Raw genomic sequence first — 15,680 nt, 5'->3', positions numbered from 1 at the left:
ATTTATCAATGATATCGATGAAGGTATATCAGGCTTAATATCCAAGTTTGCAGATACAAAGGTTGGCAGGGTTGTTAATGACAGTAATGACATGCTATTGCAACAGGATCTAGAAAAGTTAGACAGATGGGCTGAAGTGGCAACTGAAGTTTAACATTGACATTGCAAAGTATTCCATATGAGTAGCAGTAACCCAAGAGAAATGTACCAACTGTGTGGTACTAATTCAGAGTGATGGAGAATAAAAAAGACCTGGGGGTAATTGTGCAGTCAGATATGAAGTTCTCTGAGCAGTGCAGACAGGCTGCCAGAACAGGTCATGGAGATTTGTCAATGATATATATAGGAGTTTTGCTAGCAGAGACAAGGAGGTGATTATCCATTTGTTTAAGGCAATGATCAGGCCACACCTTGAGTACTGTATATAGGTCTGGAGGCCTCATTTTAGGAAGGATGTAGAGTTGCTGGAACAAGTACAGAGAAGGCCAACAAGATTGTTGAGAGCAACAAAGGGGTATGCTTACGAACAAAGGCTTAATTTCTGCAAATTGTAGCATCTGGAGACTAGGTATCTGTGAGGTGATCTGATCGAGGTGTATAAGGCCTTGAATGGTTTGAACAGGCTCAATGCTGACAGGATACTTCCGCTTGCTTAGATTAAGAGCCTGGGGGGGGCCATAGATTCAAATTGAGGTAAGATAGTTGTAGAATAGATATGCGGAAGTTTGCTTTTAGCCAGCTGGTAGTTGATTGCTGGAACTGACTTTCATCTGTTGTTATGGAAGTCAATAGCTTAAATAAATTTAAGGCTGAACTAGACAAACATTTGGAGTGATTAGATGGGTGAAATGAGAAGGGTTTTTTTTAATTGCCTTAATTCCCAAGGGCTGATGAATTATAATCAATGCAGGTTTCAGAAAATGGATCAGCTCTAGTCCTTGTGATTAGTGATTAAAGTCAAACATATAGTATCCACCATATAGTGCAAGGAAGCCATAATTTTTGCTACAATAGCAAAAAAAAAACCCAAGTAAATAAGAAAATACAAATTGTTTCCTTCCTCACATAGGTGACTGTCTAGTTGACCTTTGAATTGTGAAGGCAACTTGTTCCAGCAATCAGTGACATGCTGGCTAAATTAAAAACTTCTTACAATCTAGTCTTAGCCTCTTGCCTTATAAACCTCAATCAAGTCACCTCTGGGGTGCCTAGTTGTCAAGCTCTCTAGCCCACATATTCGGAGTCTTTCCTTATACATTCGTCTTTTTGCCAATCTCATCATACCAGTTGCCCATCTTTGGATCCTTTTAAGAAGCTCATGTCTTTTTTTTCACGTGAGGTCTCCATACTTGAACACTGTGTTCCAAATGTGGTCTTACAATTGCCTTATACAGTGGGATTATGACCTCCCTATCCTTACAGGATAATGTTTGATAAATCAGACACCATGGGCTTTCCTGGCTGCCAGTTTACACTGCTCAGAAAACTTCATATCTGCACATATTCTAACTACCAGATCCCTTTCTTCCTCAACTGTTTTTATTTCAATCCCACCAAGTGTATAATTTATTTTTGCATTGCTATTCCCCAAGTGTAAGGCTTTGCAGTTTACTGCATTTAAAAAATAGCTGTCACTTTTCTGACTATTTTTGAAGTCTTTTCAAGTCACCTTGAAGAGGTGCTGCTTGGCATGATCATTAACAACTCTGCGAATCTTTACGCCATCTGAAAATTTTGACATCATGCCTTCTACATGATTTTCCTTAAACAAAACCATGTTATGTGTCCTTTGGAATGTCATATCTGTCTAAATGTCCCTAGATTGCACTCTTAATCATTGCCTCTGAGATTTCCTCTACCACTGAAGTCAGTCTGTAGTTACCGACTTCACTCTTTTGAACTGCCTTTATGTATTGGTTATACGTTGGCACTTCTCAAATCCAAAGGAATCTCTGCTGAGTCCAAAGTTGCCCTCATAATTAACCTCATTGGTTCAATACACTTCCTGATGGCTCCCTCAAAATTACCGGGTATGTGCCATAAACTCTCAGAGCCTTGCTTGCCTTTATGCTCAAAAGTTTTTCTTATAAACAGTCATCTGTAATTTTGAAATCACTAATTTCATGTCTCAGCCTCACTTGCACAACATCTCAGCATAAAGAGTCTTGTGAGTGAAGATGAAAATGATGAATTGTTGAAAAGGTGTATATACTTTGTCATCAAAGACAAGAGTGCATAGATCAGTACAGAGTGGGAACTCATGCCAGTTGACTGTTGAGCTGTGCTGATCTTTTACGTTTGTTGATTTTGTGACTTTTTACTCTTTAGTTTTAAAGATTTAATAAAAATGGAGAAAAAGATTTCAAAATTTTACTCTAATTTTTCTAATTTACTTGTCGTGTTTCATCTATGTTATTAGGGTTAGTGTAAGCACTGAGTGGAAAACAGAAGTGTGTTGTTATGTTTTTAGATACTAAGCTGAATGCAGTCAAATGCTTGGATCAAGGAGAAACAATAAAAAAGTGGCTAGTGGATTAGGTGAAGTGACTGTAGGGGACTGGAGGAGAAAGAGAGTGGAAATTGATAAATGGTGTTCACAAAGAACATCTGTATGTGATAGTGAAAATTTGAATAGAAAAAAAATGGAGAATTTAAACAGACTTCTGAAGCTCTTTTTGTGGTGGTTCACGTAGATGAGAGACACTGTGTTACAGGCTAAGAAATTCTAAGGCCTTAGAATTTCATAAGCATTTTAATGAAGAGGAACAACAATTTACTGCAAGTATTGGTTTGTTGGATCATTGGAAAAAAAGGTTTGGAGTTAGAAATCTGGATGAAAGTGAACTAGTTTTTGGCAACATCAAAGCTCTGTTTTTGTCACCTAATCAAGGTGTTTTGGAGACTATAGGCAACGTCTCTTAAAACATGTGCTTCAAAATCTTGAAACAGGGACCAGTGTTGTTGAGAATCTTAAAAAAATAAACATCAAGGACATTATTTACTGGTTGGCAGCTACCCTTATTAAGTCTCCAGACACAGAAAAAATATTTTATGAAGCCAATGAGAATGAGATGGCAAATGAAGATGAAAGAGGTGAAGAAACCCTTTGAGAACTAGCTAATAACCTTCCTGTTTCAGGCATTTACTACAGAGGATATTAAAGAGTGAATGAATTCTGATGAACAACTGGAAATGACTGATGACATGGCCATAAAGTTTGTTGGCAAACAAAAATATGAAAGTGAAGATGACAATGAACAGTGCACAGAAACTACAAAAGAAAATGACACACATGGAAGGTATAAATGTTATTGAGTCAGCTTTATATTATTTTGTACAGCAGGAGGATACCGTGCCCACCAATGTTTCGTTACTTAGGCACGTACAAAATATAGCAGCTAAAAAGTGAGGAGCTTCTATGAAACAGAAACCCATTAAGGAATTTTTTTATATGATATTAAGGTGTAGTGCTACTGTACATTTTTCTTTTCTATGATTTGTAATTTTTATACCTGTACTATTTTTTTTTTAAATTTTTGTAATAAAACAGTTGTAAATAAAATTAAGTGTTTTATTGTATAATTGAAAAGTCATTATGTTCGATAAGTAGGTCTAACCTAAAAATAGTGTACATCATCACGTTAATGTATTCAAGTTCAGCTTATCTAATAATAATTTACCAAACCTTCCATGTTATCCGAGTTTTTGATTATCTGAGGTTCCCTTGGTCCACATTAGCATTAATAGAGGCATATGATGCAAGAAAGAAAGCTATATTAGCTATCTTGGACCATCCCGCATATTCAACAGATCTAGCACCATCAGACTTTCACTTATTTCCTAATGCTCCCCCAACCCATACGTAAGTCAGGGAGTGGCTGTATTAATGAAGGTATATTAGCCTTAATGTCTAAGTTTGCAGGCGATATGAAGATTGGCAGGATTGTTCCCATCCATTTGCTCCAAATGTTTGTCTAGTTCTGCCTTGAATTTATTTAAGTTATCAACTTCTACAACAACAAATGGAAGTTTCTTCCAGCAATCAACTACCCACTGGCTAAAGGCAAATTTCCTCACATCTATTCTACAACTGTCTTTCTTCAATTTAACTCTGTCCCCTCAAGCAATTAATCTGGGCAAGAGGAAGAATCCCATCAGCATTGAACTTGCTGAAACCATTCAAGGCCTTATACACCTCAATCAGATCACCTCGCAGGTGCCTAGTCTCCAGACACTGTAATTTGCCAAACTGAGGCTTCCAGATCTGTTATGACAAACCTTTAGCCATAATTATGAGAGCATCCTTGGACTAGAGATGTGCAAATGTATCCCTAATTCACAAAGGGGGATTGAAGGGTGACATGAGTAATTACAGACCAGTTAGTTTAACTTCTGTTCTGGGTAAAATAATACAGTCACTGGTTAAAGATGCATTGCAGGATCATCTAGACAAGACTGCAGCAATAATTCAGACACAGCATGGATTTGTTAAGGGAAAGTCTTGTCTGACAAATTTGATAGGATATTATGATGTGGTTACAAAGGAACTGGATGCAAAAAATAATTTTGATATCATATATTTGGATTTCAGGAAAGCTTTTGACACTTTTGCGCATGGAAGACTATTATACAAATTGGAGCAGAATGGTATTAAGGGTAAGTTGCTACAATGGATAAAAGGATGGTTGAGTGGGAGAAGACAGAGGGTGGTAATCAATGGGTGATGCTCTTCGTGGACTAATGTTATTAATGGAGTCCCACAGGGTTTGGTGTTGGGTCCACCGTTGTTTTATATATTTATCAGTGATATTGATGAAGGTATATCAGGCTTAGTGTTGAAGTTTGCAGATGATACAAAGGTTGGCAGGGTTGTTAATGACAATAATAGCAGTGTGCTACTGCAACAGGATCTGGAAAATTTGGGCACATGGGTTAAGAAGTGGCAACTGAAGTTTAACCTTTGACAAATGCAAAGTACTGCATATGTGTAGAAGTAACCCCAGAGAAACGTACCAACTGTGTGGTACTACACTTAAGGTGGTAGAAAATGAAAAAGACCTGGGAGTAATTTTGCAGTCAGATATGAAGTTTTCTGAGCAATGGAGACAGGCTGCCAGGGCAGGTCATGGAGTTTTGTCAATGATATATAGGAATTTTGCTAGAAGGGAAAATGAGGTGATTGTCCCTCTGTATAAGGCAATGGCCAGGCCACACCTTGAGTAGTGCATACAGGTCTGGAGGCCTCATTTTAGGAAGGATGTAGATTTCCTTTGTACAGAGAAGGGCAACAAGATTGGTGAGGGGAATGAAGGGATCCTCTTACCAAGAGAGGCTTAAGTCCTGCAAATTGCAGTGGCTAGAGACTAGGCACCTACCCGGTTATCTGATTGAGGTGTATAAGGCCTTGAATGGGTTTAGCACACTGAATTCTGATAGGATCTTCCACTTGTTCAGATTACGAACCTAAGGGGGGCCATAAATTAAAATTAAGAAAAGACTGATGTAGAATAGATGTGCGGAAATTTGCCTTTAGCCAGCGGGTGGTTAATTGCTGGAACAAACTTCCATCTGCTGTTGTGTAAGTTGATAGGTTAAATAATTTTAAGGAGGAATTGGACAGCCATTTGGAGGGAATGGTGCGGTTTTTTTTTTTTTTTTTTTTGGCTGATGCTGCATAAGCTCATACACTTGCTTTCCTGCATCACATGCCACTACTACTACAGTACTCAAGGTGTGGCCTAACTATTGCTTTATACAAGGGAATAATCACCTCCTTATCCCTGCTAGAAAATTTCCTGTATGTCATTGACAAGACACCATGAGCTACTCTTCAGACTGTCTGCACTGCTCAGAAAACTTCATATCTGACTGCACAATTACCCCCAGGTCCTTTTCATTCTCTACCATCCGTAGTGCAGTACCACACAGCTGATACTGTACTCTGTGGTTACTGCTACCCATATGCAGTACGTTACATTTGTCAATGTTAAACTTAAATTGCCACCTCTCAGCACATTTCAACCTTTCTAGATCCTGTTGCAGTAGCATACTGCCATTAGTGTCCTTAACAATCTTGCCAACCTTCATATCGTCTGCAAACTTAGACATTAAGGCTGATATACCTTCATTAATACAGCCACTCCCCGACTTACGTATGGGTTGGGAAGCATTAGGAAATAAGTGAAAGTCTGATGGTGCTAGATCTCTTGAATATGCGGGATGGTCCAATATTTCAAAGCCACACTCATGCAAGGCAGCTATAGGAATTAAACATGTGAGCAGGCACGTTGTCCTGGTAGAACAAGGCTTCTTTGCTGAGTTATTCTTGGCATTGGTCTTTGATCATTGATGTTTTCACATAAACACCTCACGAGGTTTGTATAACATTCCCCTGTGATCGGCCATTCTAAAGATAATCCACTAGCAGCACTCTATCAGCATTCCAAAAACTCATGCCATCACCTTGCCAGAGAAGTATTCCACTTGCTTTCTTTATAGGGGGAAAAGAGCTGTGCTTCCATTGTTTGGACTGCTGCTTTGTCTCTGGGTGAAAGTGATGGAAAAGTTATGCAAATGTTCGCTTGACTCGACAACTCTTGTGCATTTTTGATCCGCTGTCAACAACTTTGGACCCATTATGCTGACACTTTTTTCATAATGCAAACCTCTGTTATTATGTAGTACACACAATTCATATGTGATGCCCAATATGCTGACAATGTGCTGAACTGTCAACCATCAATCACTCATCACCAGATCATGCACAATGTTAACTTCTGGAGTGATGGATGTTGCAGATCTTCCACAGTGTGAGTCATCTTTCAGGCTCATGTTTAGATTGTTCTGCCCGCTTCATAAGCATGAAATAGGAAGGGCATCCTTCTATAATGTATTAAACATATCCTCATGAATTGTCTTTGGTTCTTTCCTCATTGACGTAGCTTTATTAACTTCAGGACCTGTAATTTAAAGATATTATTTAAACTTCATGAAACTGTTTGAAGTGTTATACATTAAGTATAGAAAATTTTTAACACTGTACTGCTACCCTTTCATACTTGGACCACAAGCTTTTCAAACAATCCTCATAATCTAAATCAATTCATTCAATAGTAGTATAATTGCATTACAAAATAAATTTTCTGTAGGTCATCCTCTTTTAAAACAAATAAGGACACAACTGATTAAATTCCAAAAGACAGAACAATTACTTTTTGTCAGATTCCACATCGTGCTGGTATTATAGGAAATGAGCTTGCAAACCAAGCAGCAAAACACCCAACCATCAATGAGTGCACACATGCACAAATAAGACATGCTTGTCATAACCAATGGACCCAAAGATGGCAAATCCAAATAAATTAGGTGCCTCTGTAGCCAGGTGGGCAGGAGCAGCAGTGCGTAGCACACGCTTCTTGATTAGACCGGGGTTCGAGCCTGTGACCACCAAATATGGAGGATGCGGAAAGGTCAGGGAATGACCACCGCATATCCCCGGGGCAATATGGCCTTAGTTGCTAATGCTCCTAAAAAAAAAAAAAAAAAAACCAAATAAATAAAACAGGAATCACAGTTATGGAAATCCATCTTTTGGTGAATAGGCATGAAGCTCTGCTTGCAGAAATATTGCTCCTGCAAGAATACCATTCTGACACATTTTTACCTTCTCCCTGGGAATTACGCTCCTTGATGTGTGAAGTTTAATGCCTTGCTAATAGGAAAACATATTCTTATCGATTGTGTTCACTGTCAAAATACCACAAGGATTATTCGAAAAGTAATGTACACTGTGTGCATACATTACTCTTTGCTCCATATGCTTATGCAACTCTCATTAATCAGAATAATAATTTGAAGCTTAATCTAAATATTATTGTGCTTGAAACAGATTGTGTAAAAAAATGGATGATTCATCATCATCATCATCATCAGCCATTTTCAATCCACTGCAGGATGAAGGCCTCTCCAGCAACTTTCCAGTTCCTTCTGTTTTGAGCACTGGCCATCCATTTACTACTCAAAAACTCATGAATTTCATCTATCCATCTCTGCCTTTGTCTTCCAGGTTTTCTTCTAGCTCCTCTTGGGTACCATTCTGTTATTTTCTTAGTCCATCTGTCATCATGTCTTCGAGCTATGTGTCCTGCCCAAGACCATTTTAGTTCTTTAGTTTTGATAAGAATGTCCTTTACTTGAGTTTGCTGCCTAATCCATGTGTTTCTCTTCTTATCTAACATTCTAATTCCCAATATAATTCGTTCCATTCTTCGCTGTGTAGTTCTTAGCTTCTCTTCCATTCTTTTGGTGAGTGCCCAAGTTTCACTTCTATAAGTCATGGTGGGGAGTATACATTGATTCATTATTTTACGTTTCAGACAAACTGGGATATTGCTCTTCAGTATGTGACTATATTTCCTGAATGCTATCCATCCAAAATTTATTCTTCTCTTGACTTCCAGCCATTTATCATTATTCCAGCTAATAACTTGTCCCAGATAAGTATATGACTCCACCTTTTCAATTACTGCTCCTTCAATCATTATTTCCCTTTCCGTGGCATACTTGTTCATCATTACTTTTGTTTTAGCCATATTCATCTTTAGTCCAAAATCCTTACTAACTGTGCATAACTGATTAAGATTTTCCTCTAATTCTTTGGGATCGTGGCTTATGACCACAATGTCATCTGCAAATCGTAAATGGTTTAGGTACTCTTCGTTCACATTGACTCCTTTCTGCGACCAGTCTAATCTTCTGAAAGCTTCCTCAAGGGCAGCAGTAAACAGCTTCGGAGATATTGTCTCCTTGTCGAACTCCTTTCTCGATTTTAAATTTGCTACTGTCTTTGTCTAGTCTAATAAAGGATGTAGCACTCTCATATATTTTCTTCAAAATCATAATATATGGAGTATCTATGCCTTGTCTTTCCAGTGCCCGAAACATTGCCTTATGCTGTATAGAGTCAAATGCCTTTTCATAATCCACAAATGCCAGGCATAATTGTGTTTTATATTCATTTGCTTTCTCCATTAGCTGTGATATTACGTGAAGGTGATCCATAGTTGAGAATCCTGTCCTAAAGCCAGCTTGCTCTTTCGGTTGATTCTCATCAAGTATTCTTTCTAATCTGTTAGTAATGACCCTTGTGAACAACTTGTAGATATGGGATAACAAGCTAATTGGTCTATAATTTCCAATTTCTGATTTATCTCCTTTTTTATGCAGCAAAACTATGATTGCATTATTCCACTGCTTAGGCATCACACCTTTTCTAATGCACTTTGTGAAGAGCCTTGCCAGTTTTTGTGTTATGTCTCTTCCTCCCAATTTTAACAACTCTACAGTAACTTCATCTTCCCCCGGGGCTTTCCGATTCTTCATTTTCTTCAATGCATGTTCTATCTCATCAGGAAGAATATCGGGTATGTCGTATGTGTTGCTACTTTGCAATCCATCTTCCCCACTGCTGGTATCATTCCCTCGCTCCTTGTATAATTCTCTATAGTAGTCTTCTGCTATTTGAATTATGCCTTCTCTGCTGTTTATAAGTACACCATTGCTATTCTTCAGTTTCAGTATCATTTGTCTTTCTGTATTACTGCTCATGGCTGCTGATTTAAATCCTTTGTTTTCCCTTAATGCTTGTTCTACTTTTCTTGTGTTAAATCTTCTTATGTCCTCTCTGAGTCTCTTTCTAATGGCTTTGCATAACTCAGTATACTCAATTTTCTCCCTGGCAGTGTTTTTCTTGCTCTTCATTTGTCGTCTTCGGTTCATCATGACAAGTGTTTCTTGACTAATTTTTTCTTCTTTGGATTTCTGTTTCCCTATAGGTTTCTTGGGCTTTATCACTTTCAGAAAGTTGTAATATTCCTCGTCGATATCTTGGTCCTGAGCAGTCTGCAGAAGCTCAAACTTGTTCTTAAGTTCCAGTACATACTGCTTTTTCTCCTCCTCTGTTATTTCAAAGACCTTTGTATTATTTACTCGAGTCAGTTTTTTCCTTTCCTTTCCTACATCTATATCAAGTGTACATCTTACCATTCTGTGATCACTTCCAACATTTACCTTATTCAGGACGGTAACATCATTCACAATATATCTTCTGTTAGTGAGGATGAAGTTGATTTCATTAGTTGTTAATCCATTTGGACTCTTCCATGTCCACTTTCTGTTCACCCTTTTCTTGAAAAAAGTGTTCATTACTGACATTCCTTGAGATTCTGCAAATTCCACAAGTCTTTCACCTCTTTTATTTCTTTCACCAATTCCAAAATTTCCTATAGTTCCTCTTTCTGCGCTGTTTTGCCTTTTTCCAACCTTAGCATTGAAGTCGCCCATAATAATAGTGTAGTGGGTTTTCTGCTCATCTAGAAGACTCTCAATTTCAGTGTACATGTCTTCAACCTCTTCATCCTCATGGCTCGATGTTGGTGCATAAATCATTACAATCTTTAGCTTGTACCTCTTAGAAATCTTGAGTATTAGTCTTGACACCCTTGGTGATGTACTTTTGAATTCCAAAATGTTGTTTTTAAAATCTTTATGGACCAGAAACCCAACTCCACCTTCACTCCTTTCACTGTTTCCATTGGTGTACAGCAGATTTCCACTTGATAAACTTATAAGTGATTCATTTCTTCTTCTTGTTTCAGCCAAACCGATGATATTCCAATTCACATTTTCCATAATGGATGTGGATGTGATTTCACATAATGGATGATTATATTGCTTCAGGTCAGGTTACAGTTTTAGATCAAGGGTCTTTTATCAAAATTGAAATTTTACATGGTTGAATGCTGACACAAATTTATCAATTGTTGCAGGAAGTAAGTGGTGAGTCAACAGTAGCTTGTAGCACAATTTCATGTTGATCTCAAAGGTTTTGTCAAGGTCATGCCAATGTTGAAGACAAATAACACTAAGATGTACTGAGAACATCTGTGTACATCATCAGCAGTCATAATTACCACCATTTTGTAGGAAAAGAGATCTTTAACCTGTAAAGAAATAGCCAACGAATCTAGAATACTGAATTGTTCAAAAACAAAAGGTATCTGCCCAGTGGCTCCTACATTTGCTGTCAGATGAATGAATGAAGCTTAAAGAATTTGAAACACTGTTATTCACATGTTACTGACAAGAAGGTGAAGAATTTTTGAAATGTGTTGTTGCCATTGATGAGATGTGGACATGCAACTTTAAACCTGAATTAGTCAACTTAGTGGAAGCATCTGTTTTCACCATGCCCCTCTAAATGTTGCCAGCAACAATAAAATTTAAAAGAAATTTTCATCGCGGCCTACAATTATGAGAGTATTATTGCCGCTGGTCACTGCCACTTGGAAGATCAGTAACTGGAGGCTGCTATGCAACATTTCTTTGTTAGAAATTACTTTCAAAAATTCATCAGAAGTCACCACAGATGTTGGAAATTGGTCTGCTTGTACTCCATGACAATACAAAGTCCCTCATATCACAGTCACCGACTGGGCTAGCCAGGTGGGTAAAGTGTCTGCCTCGCAACCCAAAGGTTGCAGATTCAAATCCCGCCTCTGGCTTGGATCAGAGTAGAAAATCCAAAAAAAAAAAAACCTTTGGGAGGTGCATTATGGCCAGAGAAGCCAATGCACAAACAACTAACAAAAAAACAAAAAAAATATATCACAGTCTGTACAGCTTGTTTTCACTAGTTACATGTGGGAAGCACTACCTAATCTCACTTATAGTCCGGCAGCAGTGCTTAGCACACGCTTCTTGATTAGACCGGGGTTCAGGCCCATGACCACCAAATAAAGAGGATGCAAAAAGGTCAGGGAATGACTACTGCATATCCCCGGAGCAATATGGCCTTAGTTTCTAATGCTCCTAAAAACCAAATAACAACAACACTTATAGGCCTAATATCAGTCCTTTCAATTGAAATCTGTTCCCCAAGCTGAAGGAACTGTTATATGGACAAAGATTTCTCTTTTTAGAAGCATTGAGTCCCAATGCATCAACAGCATAACTTCAGCAGACAGTTAAGTGGCATTCAGAAATTATCCAAACATTGGGAAGCAGTCATAAGACATTAAGAAGACTACATAGGTTTTTTAAATAATTATGTTTTAAAATAAATTCATTTAAAATTAACTGCTTTTGTGCATTACTTTTGGGATAATCTGCATACAATTTATCTCTCTTACAAAGTTACATGAGTCACTAGGAATCCATCACCTGATCAGGAATGATACACATTTAACAGAATTTTTCACTTGTATGAAATAATTCAGTTATTCACCAATTTATAATCTCTATTAAATTAAATAGATGGGCACGATTTAGCCACAATAGCTCTTGTGCCATTAAACCATTGTAACAACAATAGTGTCACTTTCTTGAGCATTATGTAATGTTCATTGGGTTCCGGTGTGTGTACGTAGCTCCTCAGATTTGAAAATATGGTAACCTTAACTAAAAGGCATATAAGAAGGTGTTTAAGGACAGTTATCACTCAGAAATGGCTGGTGTGCATGTTATGCAAGCAATATGAATGAATAGATGAATTTTTAGAAAATACTAGGTCACAGTTCTGCAGTTGTATTCTGTGTTTTGTTTGGGTTAATTCATTATGATGTACTGGGTGGTGAGGAACATGGTTTTGAATAATCATAATAATGAAAATAAAGGATGAGAAATTTGAATTTTTCTTAATCAATAGGTGAATGATATCTTTCTTAGCAGGAAAGAATGTCATAGTCTGCTGATGAGGAAAAATTCATTACAGATTATGCCTTTAGGCTACTGATATATGACTAATTTAGGAAAGATCATGGTAAAAAGCAAAACTCATCTAACTTGAAAATGCTGATTTTTAAACTATATGAATTTATTTTTCATTAAATTAGTTGGTCAATAAAGGTATCCTGCTCTTGTTGTAACCGATGTATCTTTTTATTGCTGTCAATAGTGTCATTCCTCCCATGGGCACAACTGCTTTTGCTATAAAGGAGACAATACATCTATCAAGCAGTTCCAATTACATGTTCAATATTTTAATGAAAATGGCCTGTGAGGATTGTGCCGCTAAATTCTCAGTGATAAAGAGAAGGGTAAGTTATATTGTTTTTATAATCTTTATAAATAACTTAATATAATTTTCAAAATTCGATTTTATATTATATATGAATAATATTGATAATGCTGTTTTTCAAGTTACTTACTGTCAAATTCATTTCTCTACTCTTTAAATGCAGACCTCAGTTTAATGGACTTTGGAAATAACAATTTCCACTTTTTGTCCATATGGGACCTGGCAATATGACTGCTTCAGTGTGATGGTATTTAGTATCAATTAATATATTTTCACAGTGAAGCACGAAGTGCCAGGGAGTTCAGATTTTCCTCATTATCTTCCTTCAGCCTGTTAAGTGTGTCACACATCAGTAGTCACAGTTTCAACTTCCACCCTATGACAAAGCAAATATCCAAACACTTTTAGTTCACATAATAAGTGCAGTAAAATACAGTAGTATTTTTAATTTTTTTTTTTTTTTTTCTTTTGCAAATACAGCACTTTTATGATATTCTAATAGCTTTGGTGACTATATATGTTTCTTTTGAGTTTAATGAATAGTCCTTACTCCCATATTTGTTAAAGTGAGATTTTTCTGTGATTTTTGTAGTATTTTTTTGTGCTGAGGAGTAAAACCTCTGGGTTTTCTTAAATAAATTTCTCAAAAAATACAGATGTAATAGAATGCCTTCAAACTAAAAGACGTATGAAATCTGCAGTGATTCTTACATTGTGCATTTTAAAATCAGTCTTGCATTTCTAAACTTAAAATCATGTTGGTTAGGCAGATATAATTATAAATCTAGATAACCTAATAAATCCAGAATTCAAAAATCTGGTGCTTTTGAAATGAGCCCCCCCCCCCCTTGTAATCTAGATATTATTCCACAATTCCTGTGCTCCACAGAGTGCTATTATTTTGGCAGTTGTAAGTTATATAAAACCATGGAAAACACCATAACTTCCAAAAGTGTTTCCTCATTGTTGGCTTTACTCTTGCTGTGATGTGATTGGACTGTTAATTATCACTATGGTTGCTCTTAATCAATACTAACAGCTGCTGCTATTGAAATGTGTTCAACATATAAACTTGAATAACAAAAATTTTTTTGTTTTTTGTTTTTTTTTTTGTTTGTTTTTTTTTTTTTTTCCTTCCATGTTTAGAATGTGATACCAGAAATCACTTTGGCAACTATATTGTGCCTGTTTCTTGATTGCATACTTTCATTTTGACAACACGCCACACCACATATAGGAATAAAAGATATAAAGAAATTTAAATGCCTTTAATTTCTGTTCCTAAATGTAGGGCTGTTGATTAAAATTTGCCTTATGATATGCCACAAATGAAATGCCTACCATGAAAAAATACTGGGACAACAAAGTTGCCAAAGTGATTACTGATATCACATTCTTAAAAATAAATAAAATTGTATAAAAGAATTGCTTGCTTTTTCAGGCTTTCATTGGGATCAACCAGTGATAAGTATACATTGTAAAATTTGAATAGCATTGGCAAATGCTCTGCTTTGGTGACTATGAGAAAGTGCCTTAGAATGAGCAATATGCTGTTGTGGCAATGTTGCTTCACTACCAGTAAAGTTCAAAGATCGCTAGTTTCTGATCTATAATTTACTACCAGCAGTTCTGTAAATATATGTGTATATGCAAAACTGCATAAGACATTTCAAAAATATGGACAAGAAATTTTGGAATATATTCTGGGTATAAAATAAGAAAGTGTCTGCTTCTGATTGGTTATGGAACTATGGCTTATTGTATTAAAAAAAAAGCTATGCTGTTTTTTTAATGGTAAAAAATAAAAATATACTTATAAAAGTGCTAGCATGAATAAACATTTTACTAGGTACAGGTCCTGTTATTCCTATTTATTTATTTTGATATTTTGGTGCCAGATTCCTTGCTATGAAGCTCATTTCGCTTCAACCCACAGATGCTCACGTGTTTTAAAATCTGGTAATTGAAAATCTGAGCATTTGAATGAAGTTTGGTAAAATCATCATGAAAACATTTCCCATACTTCCACCACCAGCCTGGACGTTGATGCTTGACATGATGGGTCCAGTGATTCATAATGCTGTCACCGTATGGTGACCGCAGTATGAATCACTGGACCATCAGCATGAACCTCTGAAAAAGGTTGCCTGATTCCGAATTGTTGGAACCAGGCAAACCTTATTTTTACCCACGCTACATGCTTTTAACTAACATGTCATCTGCTGTATATGTCAGATGATCATTCTTTTTTTTTTTTTTTTACCGTAGCTTCTTGTTTTTAACTAATGTAAATGGAACCAGTGTGGTAGTCTATTACTGTATCCCATCACTAACAGAGTCTAATGCATTGCAAGTTCCAGTATACCCCTTATACAACAAATTCTTTGATGTACTGAGCTACCATTTTACCAATGGCCCGTCTATTAAACTGTGTGATTCATTTTACACTAACTCGGCCTCTTAACATCAAGTTGTCTCCAGCTACAGGACTGCAGTTGGCTGAATGTTTTCTGGTTATTGGACCACTCTCAATATATTCTATTCACTTTAAATTGTGAATATCTATGGAAAAAATGACATAACCTGCTTGGACTGGCACTCAAGT

At 36.8% G+C, this 15,680-nt stretch overlaps 1 protein-coding gene across 1 annotated transcript in view; it reads left to right on the top strand.

Annotated features, from left to right (window-relative positions):
• Positions 1-15,680, top strand: part of LOC150090253 (E3 ubiquitin-protein ligase rififylin) — a 95,815-nt gene that overhangs the window by 40,313 nt on the left and 39,822 nt on the right. The window contains exon 2 of the mRNA XM_090369035.1: positions 12,953-13,094. Coding sequence (XP_090225161.1) covers positions 12,953-13,094 — 142 coding nt within the window. The remainder of the gene's footprint in view (positions 1-12,952; positions 13,095-15,680) is intronic.

The sequence above is a fragment of the Mastigoproctus giganteus genome, chromosome 2 (assembly GCF_048544385.1).
Source record: "Mastigoproctus giganteus isolate SK-2022 chromosome 2, ASM4854438v1, whole genome shotgun sequence".
Taxonomy (NCBI): Eukaryota; Metazoa; Arthropoda; class Arachnida; order Uropygi; family Thelyphonidae; genus Mastigoproctus; species Mastigoproctus giganteus.
The sequence above is the reverse complement of the archived record's forward strand: the minus strand, read 5'-3'. Positions and strand labels throughout refer to the sequence as shown.